Genomic DNA, 17,151 nt, shown 5'->3' on the forward strand with positions numbered 1-17,151 from the left:
CCTCATTTTCCTCTACCAAAACAGTGGTAAACTGGCAAATTTTGGAAAGGTCACAAGTAGGGTACAATTAGTCATGAATGAGTGGGGAAGTGTTCACCCTCAGTATTCTCCTGCTATTAGTAGGAGTGACAACTATTTTTAAGGCATCTGCGAATTCTGATAAAGATCAAAACAAAACACAATCAGGCTGTCAAGAAATTTGCAAATGATGAAAATATTTTCATTCCTTAGGAAACATTCTGAAAAGGGATTTCCAAACTATTACAGATACTGCAATGTATCCACACATAAGTTCTTCAGCTCAGGATTCAACAAAGCGTAGCATACCTTGGTACAGATATGTTGCAGCAATATTCGAAGAACAGGAAAAACAACTTCTTTCAGCTCATCTACTACAGAACTGCACAGAAGAAAAGCAGATTTTAATAAGGCTGGTTTTATAATAGAGCAAAAATCAAGTCAAGGACAGTCCTTTTGGAATGCATTTCAAAACTTGGCTTTACAGGCACAAAAACATTTCTTCCAATACCTTTCTACAAGCAGAAGTACAATATGAAAAGCTTCTTCATTCTCGCTCTACTTACTATACGTTGCCTGGGGATCTCTGCACAAACCACACTTTCCAACAATGTGGATCCCCACACCCGGGAAATAACAGACATAGGCAAAACATATTGTTAAGCAAGAGAAAACAAAGAACTAAGGAGAAATGATGTCCATATTAATCTTTTATCTTCTTTACAATACTTTGTAGTAAACTACAAGACCTGAAAAACTGACACAAAGCAGAACACAGAAGGTAGGCCCCTTCCACTCACTGCCACTTCTCTGTCAAACAGCACCTTCTTTCCCATCTGCCAGCAAGTTCAGTAAATTCCCATCACAGACATTTTAATTAAACCTCATTTGCACAAACAACTTCAAAGTCAGTGCCAGTTTGTCTCATCCCTTTATCAGCTAAACAGTAAAGCGAAGGCATGCCAGAAGAAAGAGCAGACATAGCAGGAAGGGCAGTGCCAGAGTTCTGTACTTCACCTGATGAATTTTACAGCTTGATTCCTGGCACTGATCACAGCCGATGTGATTGCAAGGACTGCGCATCTGGAACCCGCACCACTTTCCCGCATAAGAATGACATTGAGGATTTGCTGGAAGACACTACGAAGAATCTGGGGGGGGGGGGGTGGAGAAAAGAAAAAAAAAAAGGAAAAGGTTATTTTCAGGTTCATTTCCGTAGCAACTGGAGCCCACGGATGAGCATTCTGACCAGGTTTATGAAGTTATTTTGAACCAAACAAATAATAGCACCTGTTAAAGCATGACTCCTGGCAGGATAACTCAAAGATGACTCATTAATGCACACAACATCTTTCCTAGCTGTGACGTTCTCGTACAAGTTCAGTAAGGCCTAAGCAGGGCTTCCTGACAACATCAACAGATCCCCTTCAAAGCAGTGGACTTCGATTCGCCAGAAACCTTTGGAATCTGAGGAAATTCATTGGGTTTTGCACAGGAGACATCTTAAACTAAACGTATGTTTTTTACCACCATGTGCACTTGAACTTTTGAAGCTTCCTCCCTGCCACACTTTTGGGACCATAGCACGCCTCATTATCCTGACATTCACCGAGCAGGATTCAAACAGGAGAGGCAGGGAAGGTGAGGCGGTCTGAGAAGGGGAGCTACTACATCTTCCTGATACCGCAAATGTCAACAATTCTGCAAAGCCTGTGCTGCGCTGAGACCAAGGAGGTTGAAACACGCAGGTGTAAGGCTGCTGAAGCTGGGCAGATACGCACGTATACGCCAGGTCAGCGTGTACTAAGCTCCAGGCTTTCCTGACTAGACAGCTGCTAATACCCTGCCCTGCTAGCTCAGAACTAGTTCAGATAGGTTTACACAGACTCACAAACACAGCGGCACAGTCACACCCAAAGTTCAAAAGCCCCGTCCATAGGAGCAGCACACAGATAAGTGGGAGATGACACAGTGCGCTTGACAATTTAAGAAAGTAAAAATGTAAAGCTGCAGACACTTTTCTGGTGGAACTGGATGTTCCAAGATGACAGAGTATTCTCTGAATAAGAATCAACCCTGCTTACCATCAGCTGCACATAACACTTCCCCATCATGCTTCACAAGCTACCAAGCAGTGCTGGAGCTCCACCTAGCAGGAAACAAGAAAATTCCAGGCAAATGCAGCAACCTGGAACTTTTTTTTTTTTTTTTTTTTAAGAAACAGAGATCTAATGCCACTGTAGCTATCCTCAGTTTTCGATTTATTTGCCACAAGAGTCACTAGAGCACAGAATTCAATGCACACGAAATGCATCCTCATACAAGTCAAAGGAAATAAGGACTGGGGTGGAAAAAAGCATCTTGCCCCTGACCCAGCAAACACACGCACACATACAAAAAGTAAAACTAACGTAATAAGTAAAGAACGTGCAAGCAAAAATGACGTGCAGAGAAGGACAACTAGTCCTTTTCAATACAGCAGTGAGGATTTTAAAGATTTTGTCCAACTTCTACCTTATCTTCTGGACCATGTAGAGGGGAACACAGTAATCGCAGTCCATGATAGGCCAGTTCGGGAACGTACTTGGCTTTGTTAACATCCCTAAGCAAAAGAAGGCAAAGAGATGTCTTCATCTCTCATCAGAGAAACATTTACAACTATTACAAATAAACGTGCTCATTGACTGGAAAACATTTAATATTCACTAAATGTTGTTTACTGTTAGCTAGGTGGAACACGTTCTAATTATCTTCAGTGAAAAAATAACTGCTTTCATTTTTGTACAAACAGGATAATAACAACCCAAGCATCGAGCTCTTTATTTGCCCAAAGCACAGTATAAACATTAAGAATAACTCGCTCACATTGCTGCTGAAAACTCGAACTCAGGTACTGCTGGCTCAAAGTTTGTCATTTCAACCAAGATCTGCAAGGAAAGAAAGCCAAGCTTAGCTAATTCACTCGAGGGAAAGATGTGCAGGTCTGCTTGGGAGGCAGACCACAGAGAACTTGAGTCTAACTTTCAAACCACAGTACCTCCCTTAAAGGTGAACCCTAAAGCCCAGAGACTGCATATCACGCATCTTCCCCCAGGGTATAGTGAGGGTTAAGCACCTCAGAACAAAACTCGAACTGCTGAGTCAGACCTTGCTCCAAGATTTACACTGACAGTCTAGTCAGGGGACCGGTTTACAAAGGGCAGGGCTGCCATCACTCCTGTGGCTATGGAGTGCTCTGCATCCCTCAAAAGTCTGTGTTAGGGGACATATGGTTCCTTGAGTTGAATCTTGTTACCTGCAGGCAGTTCTGCATACACTGAGGTTTTTCTTTTAGGGGGAACTTAGGCAGAAGTCGTAAGAAGTTTTTCAGAAGGAGGAAGATCGCGTTGCGAATTTGAAGAAGATCGTCAGTTGAAAAGTAAACATCTTCACAATCCTCTTCCTCCTCCTCCTCCTCTTCTTCCAGCATCTCTTCCATCTATATTGGTAAAAAAGAGAAAGAGCACCATCCTGTCCCGCAGCACTGGATGATCTCTTTTGCACGTTTCGGTGCTTGACAGTTCTCAGGCTAGGTCTTACATGATTTCACATCCAAAATTCTATATCTTTTCTTTCAGATGAATTAACACACTTAACAGTGGGGAAAAAAAACCAACCAAAACCCAGACAGAAAGATGGATGCTGGATACAAAAAAAAAAAAAAAAAAAGCTCCAACACAGCCTATTCTCGTTTTGAAGGATAAAGTCCATCAGAACTGAAGACAATTATTTGAATTCTAATCTGACACTTGGAGATTCACTTCAAGTAATTCCCACTGCACCTATGGAACAACCTTTGCTTGTCATGGCCCTATGGCACCGATATTCTCTCAGAATTTCTGATGTGTAATCCTCAGTTCCGTTAAAAAACCAACATATAAATGTTAGAACTTGCAGCCAAGTACAGCGAACCAAAGCATTTAGTCCTTAACTTCCCATCAGTAAATTGGCAAGGAAATGCAAATGCCATTAGTAAGCTGGTCACATACTAACTTGAAGGTCTCTTGAAGAAGCTGATATAAATTAGTTTCTCTTTCTGCTACTGAGCTTTCTAATAATATGGCACAGACAAATAAAGATGTATTTTTTCTATTAGTCAGCAGCCAGGAAACTGCAGCTAACGTTGAATCATCAGACCTCTGAAATTCCTAATAATAGGTAGGGGATCAAGAATACAGCTGAACTCCTGAATAGAAGGTTAAGAATGAAAAAACAGGTGAAAAAGAGGAAGAGGATCACACTGAGCTAGAAGTGGAACAGCTTGCCATCAATTTGCTTGTTAATAGAGATTTATAGCTGAAAAGCACACAAACACCTTACATTGCTGTTCCTGCGTGGTCTTCCTTTCTTTCTGTTTCTTCTTGCATTGGTCTGAGAGCTTTGAGCGTGCGTCTTCTTTCTTTTCCTCAGCAGTTCTGGTTCTCGAGGCCAACTTTTTGTCAGGGTGTGAAGACATTTATCAAACATCACTTGATGGAACAGCTGGTTAGCCACGCTGCCTGCCCAGAAAAGACATTATCAGCCATCTTTCAGACAAAATACAGAGAGAGAGCATCAAATCATCTGGCTATTTCTCCATTTGCTTTGACAGCCAAATGGATGGCCAGGACCAAAGCATTGTCCTGGGAGCCTAAGAGAGTTCAGGAGAAAAGAATTGTTTGAGCAAAGCCAAACTGCATCAGGATGACATGTCATCAGCGAAGACCTTCTCCAGTAGGATCACCAGCTAATTGATCCCTTCTAGCTGGTCATCTGCTGCACAACGAAGATCAGCAAAACTTTAGAGTATGCGTTAGCCTTGAGTACAAAAGGCTACTGCTGTGAATTAAGCTGCTGGAAAACTCCAGCTGCTGGTTATTTTAAACAAATGCTTTTGTTTTCACAAATGAACCTGTCCAAAAGCACCGCACGGTGAAATCCTCTCTAGTTACAGAGGAGGAACGGGAATAAGCTTCTGCCTTCACTGCGTATTATTGTCACACCAGAGGGATACGTGTGGTTCCAGCTCTGCGCACCGTTCAGACTCTTCTGTCGACCTACTAAGAAGACGCACGGCAACGCCAACCCGGACCGAGACCATCAAACTGCTTTACAACGGGAGACCAAGCTGCCACCAGACCGTAACAGCTGCTCAGCGCTCACCACCACGGCTGAACGTGATCCCCAAGGATTTCAGGAAGATCAAGTGAACAGTTCAAAAGCAATCACTCGTTCCACCCGGGATTTTTATAAATGAGAGAAAGCTGATTTTGCCTGAACAATGCTTTACCCAACGAGACGGAGGCACGTCCCTTCGCTCACCTGGGATTTCCAGCAGTAAGAAGTACAACCCAGCCGCATGAAGGGCGTAAACCCTCTGCTGCGCGTTCGCTCTTTTATGCTGGCCCGCTTCGACAAAGTGATGCAACACGGCGACGAGAGCGTTCTGAGGGGAGTTGTTTTCAGCAAACAAGGTCCAGATATTCTGAGGCAAAACACGCGAGTGAGCAATCCTGCAGTAACAGCTCTCTAAGAGCAGCTACTACGCACATTTTAACACTTGCCACTGCAACCAACCCCCTATACATATTAAACTATGGGTTAATAATTATAGCGTATATATGTGTAACTTGTATTACGTTATATTAAGCTATAAACGTATTTTTTCCGCTTGGGAATAGCGGCGTTCCGGCACACGCGACAAGAATTTGGTGCGGTTTTGGAATAGTTTGTAAGTTCCCGGGCAGGCCAGACCCCCGTAAGGGAACAATCGCCCTCACCTCCCTGTTCTCGTGATCCTCCGCGGCGAACGGCGTCAGAGACCGGTAGAGCCGGGTGAAAACACCGAGCCCGTCTTCCGCGATCTCCTCCGCCACCCTGGAATCCAGAGGTTCGGCCTCGGTGAAATCCAGCTCCCAGACCGCGCTCACCCACACTGAGGGAAAAGGAGTTCGTAAGCACCGGACGCGACGCGACGTCAGCGCACGCCTTTCGCTCCGAAACAAACGGCGAACGGGCGGATTAGAGCGGAGGCGCCGGGCTCGAAGGGCTCCTCCCCGTGCGGCCCCAGGGACCGGGACCGACACACGACACCCCCCGCCCCGTCACCCGTACCTCTGCCGACATCCCGCAGCCGCCACTCCGCCAGGGCGCGTGACAGCTCCTCCGCCGCCGCCGCCGCCATCCCGCCGCCACCGAACGCTTCGAACCGGCCAATCGCGCGCGCCGCGGGGCCGCAGCCAATCGCCGCGCGGCACCCGCCGGTTTCCCGGAAGCAACGGGGCCGCCGCCCTCAACGCGCCTGCGCGGCACGCCGACCGGAACGCGGGGCGGGAAAAGGGGCGGGCGGCGCCTGCGCCCCCGCGCGGTCCCGGTTCCGGTGGGGCGGCGCATGCGCGGTGCGCTGGGCCGGCCCGGGACGGCGCCAGCGTTCGCTCGGCGAGGCGGGGGCAGCGCTCGCTCGCGCGTGCGCGCGCGAGGGGGGGGGGGGCTGCGGGGCCGCGCGCGCCCGCCCGCCCGCCCGCCCGCCCGCCCCGGGCTCCCTGCAGCGGCAGCCGGGGAGGCACCGGGCCGCAGGGCCCCGCCGCCGCCGCCGCCCCCCCCTTCCCCGGCCCCGCCGTCCGTGCCGCATTGCGGGCCGCCCCTGCCCCAAGTGCCCGCCGTCACCGCCGTGCCGCTCCCAGCCCTGCGCCGCAATCCCCTCTCCGCGGGGACCGGAGCCGATCCGTCGCCGCCGGCCGTCGCCGCGGAGCTCTGTCCGTGGTGCCTGCGGGCAGGCCGGGAGCCGCCGGCCGCGCTGTGCCGGCGGGGTCGCGGGGGCCGCGGGCGCCCTCCATCCCCGGTGCCATGAGTTTCTTCGGGTTCGGGCAGAGCGCGGAGCTGGAGCTGGTGCTGAGCGACGCGGAGAGCCGGCGGCGGGTGGAGCACAAGACGGAGGAAGGCAAGAAGGAGAAATACTTCCTCTTCTACGACGGGGAGACCGTCTCCGGGCGGGTGGTCCTCACCCTCAAGCACCCCAACAAGCGGCTGGAGCACCAGGGCATCAAAGTGGAGTTCATCGGGCAGATCGGTGAGCGGGGCGCAGGCCTGCTGCCTGGCGGTTCGGTCCCCGGGGGTGGCCTGCCGGTCCCTGGCACCCCTGCCCGGGTGCCGCCCGGCTCGGTCGGTTTGCGCGGAGGCCGGCGCGTTCCGGTCGCTGTCGTAGCGCGGCCGGTTTGCACGCACGCTGGTGCGAGTCCTGGGAACGTCGCTGCGCCCTGCGGTACGGAAATCCTCGCTGGTGTGAAGTAGGTTACGCTCACGCTCGAGCAGCGCTTTGCACGGAGGATTCCCGTGGCCACCTGAAATTATTCCACCCTCCGTTCGAGCTGGGCAACCCGGTCTGTTCTCTGGGCTCGAGCCCCGGTGGAAAGGAGGGAACTCCAGTCCCTTTCCAGGTCATTGTTCTCTCGTCCTATTTTCTCGCTCCTGCTTGGTCACCAGTTTCAGCTCGGAGGTAGGGAACGAGCCCGGACACCCTAGCAACGCCAGCTGTCGGGCTGTATTCTCCAGGCTGCCTGTGTTCGCAGCTCTGCGAGCTGTCTGTTTGCATTTCTCGTGTGCCTATTGGTTTGGTTAGGCCAGGGTACAGCGGGAAGCAATGGCTCTGCCAAGGGTGCTGAATCGGGTGGGTTTTGCCCGTAGGTCTCAAATTGTCAACTGCACCTTCCCAGTCCCTACCCCACAACGTGTTTTACAGGGGTAGATCAGCTTTCTCGAGGCCCACGGGCTCAGCTCGGCTGATTCCGTCTTTTATTCTCTTATTCTTTGAGTGGGTGACCATGCAGCCCTGCACAATTAGTTGGGTGACCTCGAGTGGTTCAGAACTTGTGCTCATCAGTGCATGTAACCAATTCAGATTTAATATTTCCTGCTTTCTTAGAGGAAAGGTAGCTGCCACGCCCACTCTTCGATCGGAGCGGAGATGTCAGCATTTCATGGACATGCCTGAGACTCAAAAGCTGAAATATAGGTTCAAAATGTTCCCGGTGATGCAACTGTGCTTGGCGTGTGCGATGCCTCGCGTCTGCGGCCCTCTGAACTCGGGTTTAACCCTCAAAATCACTGCGCGAACCATAGACCTGCAACCTTTGCGTTGCAAATCGCGTGGTTTAGGAAAGTGAGCTAGAGGTTTTCCCACCCGGCCCCGATACTGCTGTGTAATTTTCTTTTTTGCTGCCCTCGCTTGTGCGTAACACTGCGTTTTGGAAAGAAAGGGGAGGACAGGCAGAGAGAGCCTGTAAACGATGGAGCGTAAGGAAGCCTGTTCATCAGGAGCTAGCTTATGACCTCCTATTTGATTATGATTATCAGCGGAAATTAAGCATGAGCTTCGCTTCCTGCTCTGCTCTGTCTCCTCTCCGCTGCCTCGCCTGCTTCTCATTCCCCATTTTGGAAGACTTTCGAGCCGTACGTATTTAGAATAACTGCTTTGAATTCACATTATTGCCCAAGCAGAGTGTGGTAGGAGCTGCTCTGGCTGCACATTAGTCTTTTCTCCTTGCCCATCAGGCCGCTTTAATAAAGCGCTGAAGTTTGCACTGATGATGGCACGTCCTTAATGCTTTCCATCTCAAAACAGCTTGCTTTACATCCTAACTTCTCGCTGCCGTGAGGTCAGTATCTGTATGAGACAATTTAACACGTAGGGAGGCTGAGATGTAAAGGAGTGATGTGTCACAGGAGATGGCTGTTCGAGACCAAGTACCAGAGTCCAGACCGCGAACGTGGTGTCCTGCGCGATCTTCAGGGAGCACAGAACCCGTTTGAGATTTCGGTTTGCTTGTGGTTACTGTGTCCTGAGCACACCACCAAAACATTGGCAGGTTTTGGGTTTTTTTCAGTCTGGAAACCTGAAATTACAGCTTATACCTGTTTGACATGATAATGATGTCTTCTAAAGCGTGGGAAACATCAGTCCTTCCTCTTCTTAAGGCTGCAAAGTGCCAATTTGTGTCCTTCTGGGGTAGCAGAGAACTTAGTACACTGACATTTGCCTCCCCTTGCTTTAAATTTGATCATTGCCTTCTGCATCGTGTAGGAAGATGATATATTCCTCTGTTGGTGTGGCACGTGGCTTCTCCCTGTCACATCAACAAACGCTCTCCTCTCAATGGACGTGTATTCAATGCAGAGAGTCGGTTTATTTCTGTCCCCTGCCTGCCCAGCCTAAGGGCTTGATGGCACCCGCCCTTCTGCGTAAGTGAGGGGTGTTCTAGTGCCAGTATTTCCATTATAGAGATAAGGTGAGCAAAGGGCGGTAAAGAACAGGCATCACTTAAAAGCTGAAATCTCATCATACATCTCAAGGAGTGGAGAACTGTGTCTCACTGCAGTTCCTGAACGATCCTAATACCTCTTGGAAGCCTCCTCTGCACAGTTTAGTGCTGACAGTGAACTTGTGTGTATATGACTGTCTGATGACTTAGGTTTTTGTTTCCTCGTCTAATCATATTGCATTGGCTAAGGCTTTACCTTTTAGAAGGACTGTGTGGGTGTCTGGTAGTCACACAGCTCACGCGCAGGGTTGGGAAGGGCAGATTTCATTGATGGTTATGTGTAATACAGAGCGGTGAATGCAAATTGCAGAGTTTCAAGTTTCTGTTGCTTTGACTTAAGGGAGAAAACTTTGTGGAAGTGTAGAGAGGATTGCTTTCATTAAATTAGGAAACCTGTAGTCATTTCCTGCTGACGCAAGAAGGTTATGGGGAAAACTGAAGCAATGTGACCATGTTGGTTACCTGAGCTGGTTTGAACAGTGCTTCCAAAGGTGAATGCTTTTCCCTCATCAGTGTTCACATGGCCATTAATGCATTAGCCAGGGGCTGGTGGAACAGTTGCCTCCCCACACACTCAGTAGTCACGCACTGAATGCTGGCTTATTGCAGAATTGGTGAGGATCTCCACTATTATTTATTCCCTGGTGCAAATCAAGACCACTCAAACTCTGTTGTTAAAGGATAAGCAGGAACAGCTGGAAGCCTCCTAGCCCTTCATTTTTGCTCTGTCACTGTTTACTGTTCCAGAGAAGCACTGGTGTTTTTTCCTTTATTTACAGTGGCAATGCGTTGGCCTGGAATATTGAGTAGAAAATTATTGGAAGAGATTGCGTGAGTTGCTGTCTCCTCAAACAGTCCGAACACAATTAATATTGATAATAGGTGACCCGTGTCACTCTAAGGCAAGCAGAGTTCCTGATTTGTTGCTGTAGGTGAGGCTGTGCGGATCTCTTCCTTCCTGTTTCAGGGAGGAAAGTTCTGGCCAGCACCCGGCTCTGATGGAGAGCAGTGAACAAGTGCAGTACGTTGCAGCCACAGGCTCCCCTGGTAGTTTCTCTGAACAGTGGTGAAGGAAGTAGTGATCTGGACAAGAGAGTTGCTCGTAGCGGTGAAATCTCCTGCCTTTCCTCACTGCGTCACATGGGATTAAGCATCACTGCTTAACCTGGACTTATGTCTTCCTAGAACTCTACTATGACCGAGGAAACCACCATGAGTTCGTGTCTCTGGTGAAAGACCTGGCCCGTCCTGGTGAATTCACTCAATCACAGACATTTGACTTCGAATTCACACATGTGGAGAAACCTTACGAGTCCTACACGGGGCAGAATGTGAAGTTACGGTGAGTCTCCTCCCTTTGCTGACCCCAGTTCTTGGTCCTGTGCAGTGTTCAAGTGCTGATATTTACCGTGATGATACTGGAGTGCAGCATCCCTTCCCAGACATCCTTGCAAGCTTATAACGTAACTCCAAATGAATTTTGGTGGGCTGAGTTGTAAAAGGCTGCCTTTGAGGGCTCTGCTTTTGTAAGCATGCATCAGGCATTACGGAACTTGTTTTGTCCCATTTAAGTGACAAGAGAAATAAGCCCCTTCTGAATCAACCAAATACTTTCTAATTTAGTTGTAATTCAAAAACCAAAAGAAATTGTTTGCTTTAGTCTCCAGTGGGGACATTTTTGCTGCCTTGTAATTGTCTTGTTGACTTTAATTGTGCTCTATATGCAAACAGATGCCTAGCTTGTATCTCGTTCATATGTTGCAAACTATATTTCCCATCTCTTGAAATCCAGTCTCTGGCTTCGAAGCGGGGGTTGGAAAATTCTGAGATCTGCAGAAAGAGGTGTGTCTGTGGAGACTGGTGTGATCTAATCTCTTGCAAAAGGGCAATGGTTTTAACGTGTGCCAGCTGTTACTCAGATCCCCAAAATGGTGCTTAGGTAACGCAGGCTCACAAATGCATGAAGGCTTAGGGAAGTCTTAGAAGAGTCTGCTTTTCCATTTGAAAATTCTCTTCTGTCTCTTCCAACATGGAGTATTGGCTGCTCCAGAAGCCAGGGTACCAGTAAGACTGCTTGGGTAGCCCAGTGCAATCCATTCAGCCCCAGGTCCCTCCCTGCTTCGTCTCCGTTGCTGCCTGCACAGCCCTAATAGGAGGGGGACTCTCCTTGCAGGTATTTCCTCCGAGCGACTGTCAGCCGCAGACTGAACGATGTGGTGAAGGAGATGGACATAGTCGTGCACACTCTGAGCACCTACCCAGAGCTCAACTCCTCTATTAAGATGGAGGTGGGGATTGAGGATTGCCTGCACATTGAGTTCGAGTACAACAAGTCCAAGTAAGTGTGTCAAGAGCGGCCAGTGGCTGTGGGGAACCATCTGCTACAGGGGACGGCTTGGTTTGGAAGCCCGAGGCATCTGTCTTGCATGTGATCCCAAAGGGATTCTTTGTTCATGCGCTTCAGTGAGGCTGGCAGACAGTTCAGATCCTGGTTGAGGATCTGTGGGTTCCTCTCCTTGCCCATACACGTGCTCTCTGGACCAAGGAGTAACTTCACATTCCCTGAATCCTCAGCGAGATCAGTATTTGCAAGAGTCTTCAAAGTATAACGTCTGCTCTTTACCAGACAATACAGCTGAAGTGGGACCTTAATTCAGGCACAGAATTTGGAAATAACTCTTTTAAATTACTTTTAATGCATCTTTCCCAGCTGATGCTAGCAAATCTCCCTGCAGTGTAACATTTGGGTTAGTTTTAATTGACCTAAAAAATTGGTTTCGGAGGCTTTGCTGTCGCAGGGGTTTCTTGCAGATATTCAGCCTGAAATTCTGTTTTTAATTTATCTGATCATGCTAAATGTTCTTGTGCATTTCCAAAAAACTGGAGGATGAAAGAGGAAGCGCTGTTTACAGCATCTTAGTGGAGGTGGTGGTGGATATGCTATCTGAAATTTACAGCTGGGGCCGGGGATAAGAGTGAAGCGCCTGACAAGCAAGTTCCCGCTCTTCAGTCAGAGTCCTGGTCTGCTGCGCAGTGTTTGATTGTGGTGCTTTCTTCCTTCATGGGCTAGGTATCATTTAAAAGATGTGATTGTCGGAAAGATCTACTTCCTGCTGGTGCGAATCAAGATCAAACACATGGAGATAGATATCATCAAGAGAGAAACGACAGGGACCGGACCCAACGTATATCATGAGAATGACACAATAGCTAAATATGAGATCATGGATGGGGCACCTGTGAGAGGTGAGGAGGCAGATGAACCCTTCAGAATTCCTCTTCTGAAGTCTCTTGGGGTGGGAATATGAGTCCTGCAGTATCTTCAGCTGAGTCTGTACACCCAGTAGTAGTATGCATCCTATCTCCTGTGAAAAAAAACTCACAGCAGTTTACAGAGGTGATTAAATACAATCCCTTTCCTTCTCTGGTCTGATGAGGAAGAATTGAGGCATATTGAGTTGCAATGACTTAATTCTTTTGATGAAGCAGTGGCAGAACCAGGAATAGATGTAAATTCACTGTTGGCATGGACCACCAGCTGGCATTGCTGCAGCTTGGAGCAGAAAGATGGTGTTCTAGCTCTGTGCCAATCTCCTGTGCCACCACTTGTTTTCCAGTTCTATTGCCCAGCAGAGTCACCTGCCAGAGAAAATGTCACCTTACTGATTTTTTTCCTGCAAGGCTGTCTTGATGCAGGTCACAAATGAGTCCTACGCTGTTAAAGTGGAGATGGAACAGCTGTCAGCAATGGCAGGATCTGGCTATGGACCATGCGTGCTGAGTTTTGAAGGGAATTGAGGTCTTTTAGCTCATCTTACTCAGCTTGCAGAAATGGTCACAAAGTTTGTGGCCTAGTGAGATTTTGTTTTGCTGGTGCTGTCCTAGTTTTTATCTGTGTTCTGTCTGTGCTGACGGTTCTGTGCACTTTGTAGGGGAGTCCATTCCCATCAGACTTTTTCTGGCTGGCTACGAGCTGACTCCAACGATGAGGGACATCAATAAGAAGTTCTCGGTGCGTTATTACCTCAATCTGGTGCTGATCGATGAGGAAGAGAGACGCTACTTTAAACAGCAGGTGAGAAACAGAGCTGTTACTTCTTCTTGGACCCGTAGACTGTCACTTGGGATACGATGTTATAAGGACCTTCTGGGAATTTGGGATTCCCACGGGGGAGAATCATGTTGTTGATGGAATATCTGTAAGGACTAGACAAGTAAGTGTGTGCAAAGAGGGTCCAGAAGCAATGATCCACGCAGGTGAGATGTGCGTGGTGGGGGGGATGCATGTAGAAGGTGCCTACCTGGGACATCCTTTCCTCTCTGTTGCCCTTTAGTGGAGCTTCTGTGCTTCACCTTATGAATTTCAATGTGGTAGCCAAGGGCCGTGGGACAGAGCTGCCCTAGATGTCTAGTGGGTTGCCTCTGCGTGCTCAGATCCTGGGAAGGAGCACTCTGCCCAAATTCTCAGAAGGGCTGCATTGCGAGGCCTCTGCGTGCCCCTGCAAATGGGCTGGTGTGCACGGCTGCGGGTGGAAGGTGCCAGCGTGGGCTGAGTTCTCGCTGGTGCAAGCTGCTCGCCCGGCAGCTCAGTTCAGCCCTTGGGTCTGGGTGGGGCCAGAAGAAGGTCTCGCAAGCCCTGACAAGCCTGTGTTACTACAGGAGGTGGTGCTTTGGCGGAAAGGAGACATAGTGAGGAAGAGTATGTCCCACCAAGCAGCCATCGCCTCCCAGAGGTTTGAGGGAACATCCTCACACAGCGAGGCCAAGACCCCCAGCCAGCCTGCAGAGAACAACGGCCGGCAGTGAGAGGCCACGCAGAGGAAGGCTGCTGAGGAGCCAGTGGGGACAGCAGCAAGGAGGAAGAAAAAAAAACAAACTTCAGAGACTTCATGAAAATAAATATCCGTTTTTGACTTAATTCCTTTCTTCAAAGGACTTGTAGGGTGGGAAGGGGATGGGAGGGTAAGGCAAGCTGGAGCACTGGCAGTGCGGAGTTGAAGGTACCTCAGTGCTTCCCAATCAACTACATTCCTCTGGAGTCGGCTGCTTTGAGGCATGTGTCTGGAGGCTGCAGAGCTGCCTGATCTCCTCTTTGCCCCGAGACCCGTTCAGTGTGGCAGCGGGGAGGGAGAGAGCAAGTGAAGGCCAAATCTGCTGCTTCTTTCCAGCGGTGTGGAGGTTGCTTTGGGGCTATGTAGGATGGATAATTTTCTTGCCTTTCTGAAATCTTCAGGAGGAAAAAAGTGACACGGTGATTAGCTGGAAGGTAGAGGAGAGAGTCGGAGACTGAGGTGCGGCCTAATTGAAATTGCTTAGTGTTATCCCCTCGCTGCCTCCCCTTCCTCTTCACGCTGGCGTTGGATTCCTTGTCACTAACAGTTATATAATGGAGTTGACTCAGCCCTGGGACTGTCGAGTCCTTGCTGCGGGGCTCCTGACTGCCGTGTTTCATCAAGGGGGAGCTCTGACTGGTAGGAGGCATGTGGGAGGTGGCATAGGTCAGGCAGAGCAGTGAAGGTCTCAGTGCCACTGGGTGGGCAAGAAGAAGGGGCAGGAAGGCTCCTGGCCGAGAGCAGTGCCTTCCTAGTCTTGTCCCGGCAGCTGCCTGAGTGCCACTGAGATTCAGTCTGGTTGCTGCGCTCGTACAGGTCCCAGTTGCAGGTCTAGTGAATAGTTTTGGAAAGTGAGAAGTAAATGGGGGCTTTCTTGGGAGTGGCTGCACACTCTGCCCTGCTCATGTCTGTGTCCTTGTGACAGAGCAGACTTTGTAGTAGGGACAGACGGCAGCATGGAAACACATGTGTATTGTTTTGTTTGCTCCCTCGTGCCTATGGGATGAGGATTAGTAAGGACAGAAAGTGGACGCAATTGTTTTAAGAAGCTTGTGGCCTGTGTGTGCTGCTAGATGAAGTCAAGCAGCAACTGGAAGGATCGTAGAGCTCTCTGATTCCAGAGACAAGTTCCTGAGACCTGAGCTGAAATCACCAGTGAGGTCTGAGGGTATGCCATGAACTGAGAACCTGAATGCACATTTTTTCTTTTCTAAAATAAGCTGCTTTTAGTCTTCAGCTAAGTAGAATCATGAGAATGTTCCCAGAAGGGAATCACTCCTCCATTAAAAATTAGATGTGGCTTTGTAGACTTGATTGACTGAGTCTGGAGAATATCCATCCTGTTTAGATACCCTTCAAGGAAACAGGTGGTTAGACCTCCTACCAGACGGAGAGACAAGCCTGCACTAAATGGTGGGGAATGAGCTCTAGCAAGTGGGATTTGTCTGGATTTCCCTGTGAGTTTGTGGCTCGCTAGGGTTTTGTCCGGCTTCCTTTTGACTCTGGAATGAATCTCCTCTGCCTCTGTCCTACAGCTGAATGTAGAATAGTTGTCTTGCAGCTGGGAAATGGAAGTATCTTCTGCTTTGTTTAGTGGAACAGTGCTGGTGGAGGGAACGGGGCCTGGGTGGGAAGGGGAGCTTTTTATGTAATAAGACAGCTACTGTATTTCAGTGATAAATATGTGTTTCTGCTTGCCAAAGTAAGTTATCTTTTACTCACCATGTGTAAGGTTGTGGTTTTTAGTAGAGCTGGACAGTTCTTGCTCTGTTGTAGAGGACACTAATGATCTCATCTCTGCTGAATGCTCGTGTCACACCATGCTTCTGCTCTGTAATAGTGAAGACGTGGCTTGCTTTTCTTTACATGAGAAGTCTGTGCCATGGGCTGGAGCCGTGTCTTCCTAAGACTGAAGCAAAAGCTTACTTTAGACAACTACCTTGTTATGGCAGGGCAAGGGGTGGTAACCTGCTGTGGGTCTCACATGGTAAAGGAATCTGGACGTTGCTTTTGACACTCACTCTACTTCCCCCCCTCTGCGTAGGGGGAACCACTTGTGCTGTGCAATACACAATCTTTTAGAGACAAGCAAAGCTCCCATTGGGAGCCTCTGGGGATAGCAGACTGTCTTTCCATGACCCTAACCACCCCCTGCTTTCCCTCAGCTCCCATCCTGCCTAGATTTTTTTTTTCCTTGCCTATTCCTCTTGATTGTAGGCCATGTGGTAGTAAAGAAACCCCACGGATGATGTCTCTGCATTCCAGGAGTGTTTTGTTTACTGGCTGAACAGCATCAGTACTGGATGTAAGATAATTGTCTGACAAGACGATGCACTGTAAGGAGATTTTATTAAACATCAGTTCATCGCTTCTGGAGGGTTTACTTGGAAAAGGTGCATGAGCCTATACGTTGGGTTGGTTGGTTTGTTTTTTTTTTTCCTACCTTGTGTCCCTCTCCCTCTGTCCCTACTTGTGGAACCAGAATTTAGAAATGATCCCCATTTTTACTTAATCTAAATGGACCATTCAACCTGTCACCCACTAGGCCCTCTGTTTGTCTAGGGTGGAGCAGATGTGCTGAGCATCTTTAGAGAAAAGTTGAAGCATAAGGTCACTCCAGGACAAGGTACTACAGAAAAGCGTTTCATTAGCGTGGTAAAGGGCCAGACACTACTCGAGCAGTTGTGTCCCCCTGAGCTGGGTGGTTCTGTTCAGTACTTGGGTCATTCCCTCTCTCCCAAGCAGAGGGGAGTGTGCAAGTACTAAACCAAGCAGTACAACCTGTAATTAAGCCTCTGCTGTGTTTACATGTTTCTTAATTCGTCGTCCTTTCAATGGCTGTATTTTAAAACTTGGGTTTTTTGTCTCTCCAATTAAAAAGAGCCAGCCCTGGCTGTCAAACGCTGTGCATGAGTTTGTCTGATATGGTTTATATTGCCTGGCCTGGGTCTGGGTTGGTTTTTTTA

At 48.7% G+C, this 17,151-nt stretch overlaps 2 protein-coding genes across 5 annotated transcripts in view; one reads left to right on the forward strand and one right to left on the reverse strand.

The window, feature by feature from the left end:
* The window catches only part of NCAPD3 (non-SMC condensin II complex subunit D3), a 28,407-nt gene extending 22,072 nt beyond the window's left edge, over positions 1–6,335 (reverse strand). For 2 of the 4 annotated variants that reach the window (XM_054802889.1, XM_054802887.1), the window contains exons 1-9: positions 6,151–6,335; positions 5,817–5,971; positions 5,359–5,521; positions 4,378–4,556; positions 3,314–3,496; positions 2,884–2,945; positions 2,533–2,620; positions 1,036–1,169; positions 328–400 (exon numbers count right to left, since the gene is read on the reverse strand). In XM_054802889.1, the coding sequence (XP_054658864.1) occupies positions 328–400; positions 1,036–1,169; positions 2,533–2,620; positions 2,884–2,945; positions 3,314–3,496; positions 4,378–4,556; positions 5,359–5,521; positions 5,817–5,971; positions 6,151–6,220 (1,107 nt within the window). In that variant the 5' untranslated portion in view covers positions 6,221–6,335. Of the gene's footprint in view, positions 1–327; positions 401–1,035; positions 1,170–2,102; positions 2,168–2,532; positions 2,621–2,883; positions 2,946–3,313; positions 3,497–4,377; positions 4,557–5,358; positions 5,522–5,816; positions 5,972–6,150 lie in introns of those variants that run through there. The other 2 variants (XM_054802890.1, XM_054802891.1) reach the window with 2 other exon arrangements.
* A 232-nt stretch (positions 6,336–6,567) lies between these two features.
* VPS26B (VPS26 retromer complex component B) lies at positions 6,568–17,091 on the forward strand. Its single transcript, XM_054802894.1, has 6 exons — positions 6,568–7,105; positions 10,539–10,695; positions 11,527–11,691; positions 12,424–12,599; positions 13,286–13,428; positions 14,013–17,091. Exons 1-6 carry the CDS (start codon positions 6,883–6,885, stop codon positions 14,157–14,159), a joined length of 1,011 nt encoding a protein of 336 aa, XP_054658869.1. The 5' UTR covers positions 6,568–6,882; the 3' UTR covers positions 14,160–17,091.
* Positions 17,092–17,151: the final 60 nt, after the last annotated feature.

This window comes from Grus americana, chromosome 24, assembly GCF_028858705.1.
Source record: "Grus americana isolate bGruAme1 chromosome 24, bGruAme1.mat, whole genome shotgun sequence".
NCBI lineage: Eukaryota > Metazoa > Chordata > Aves > Gruiformes > Gruidae > Grus > Grus americana.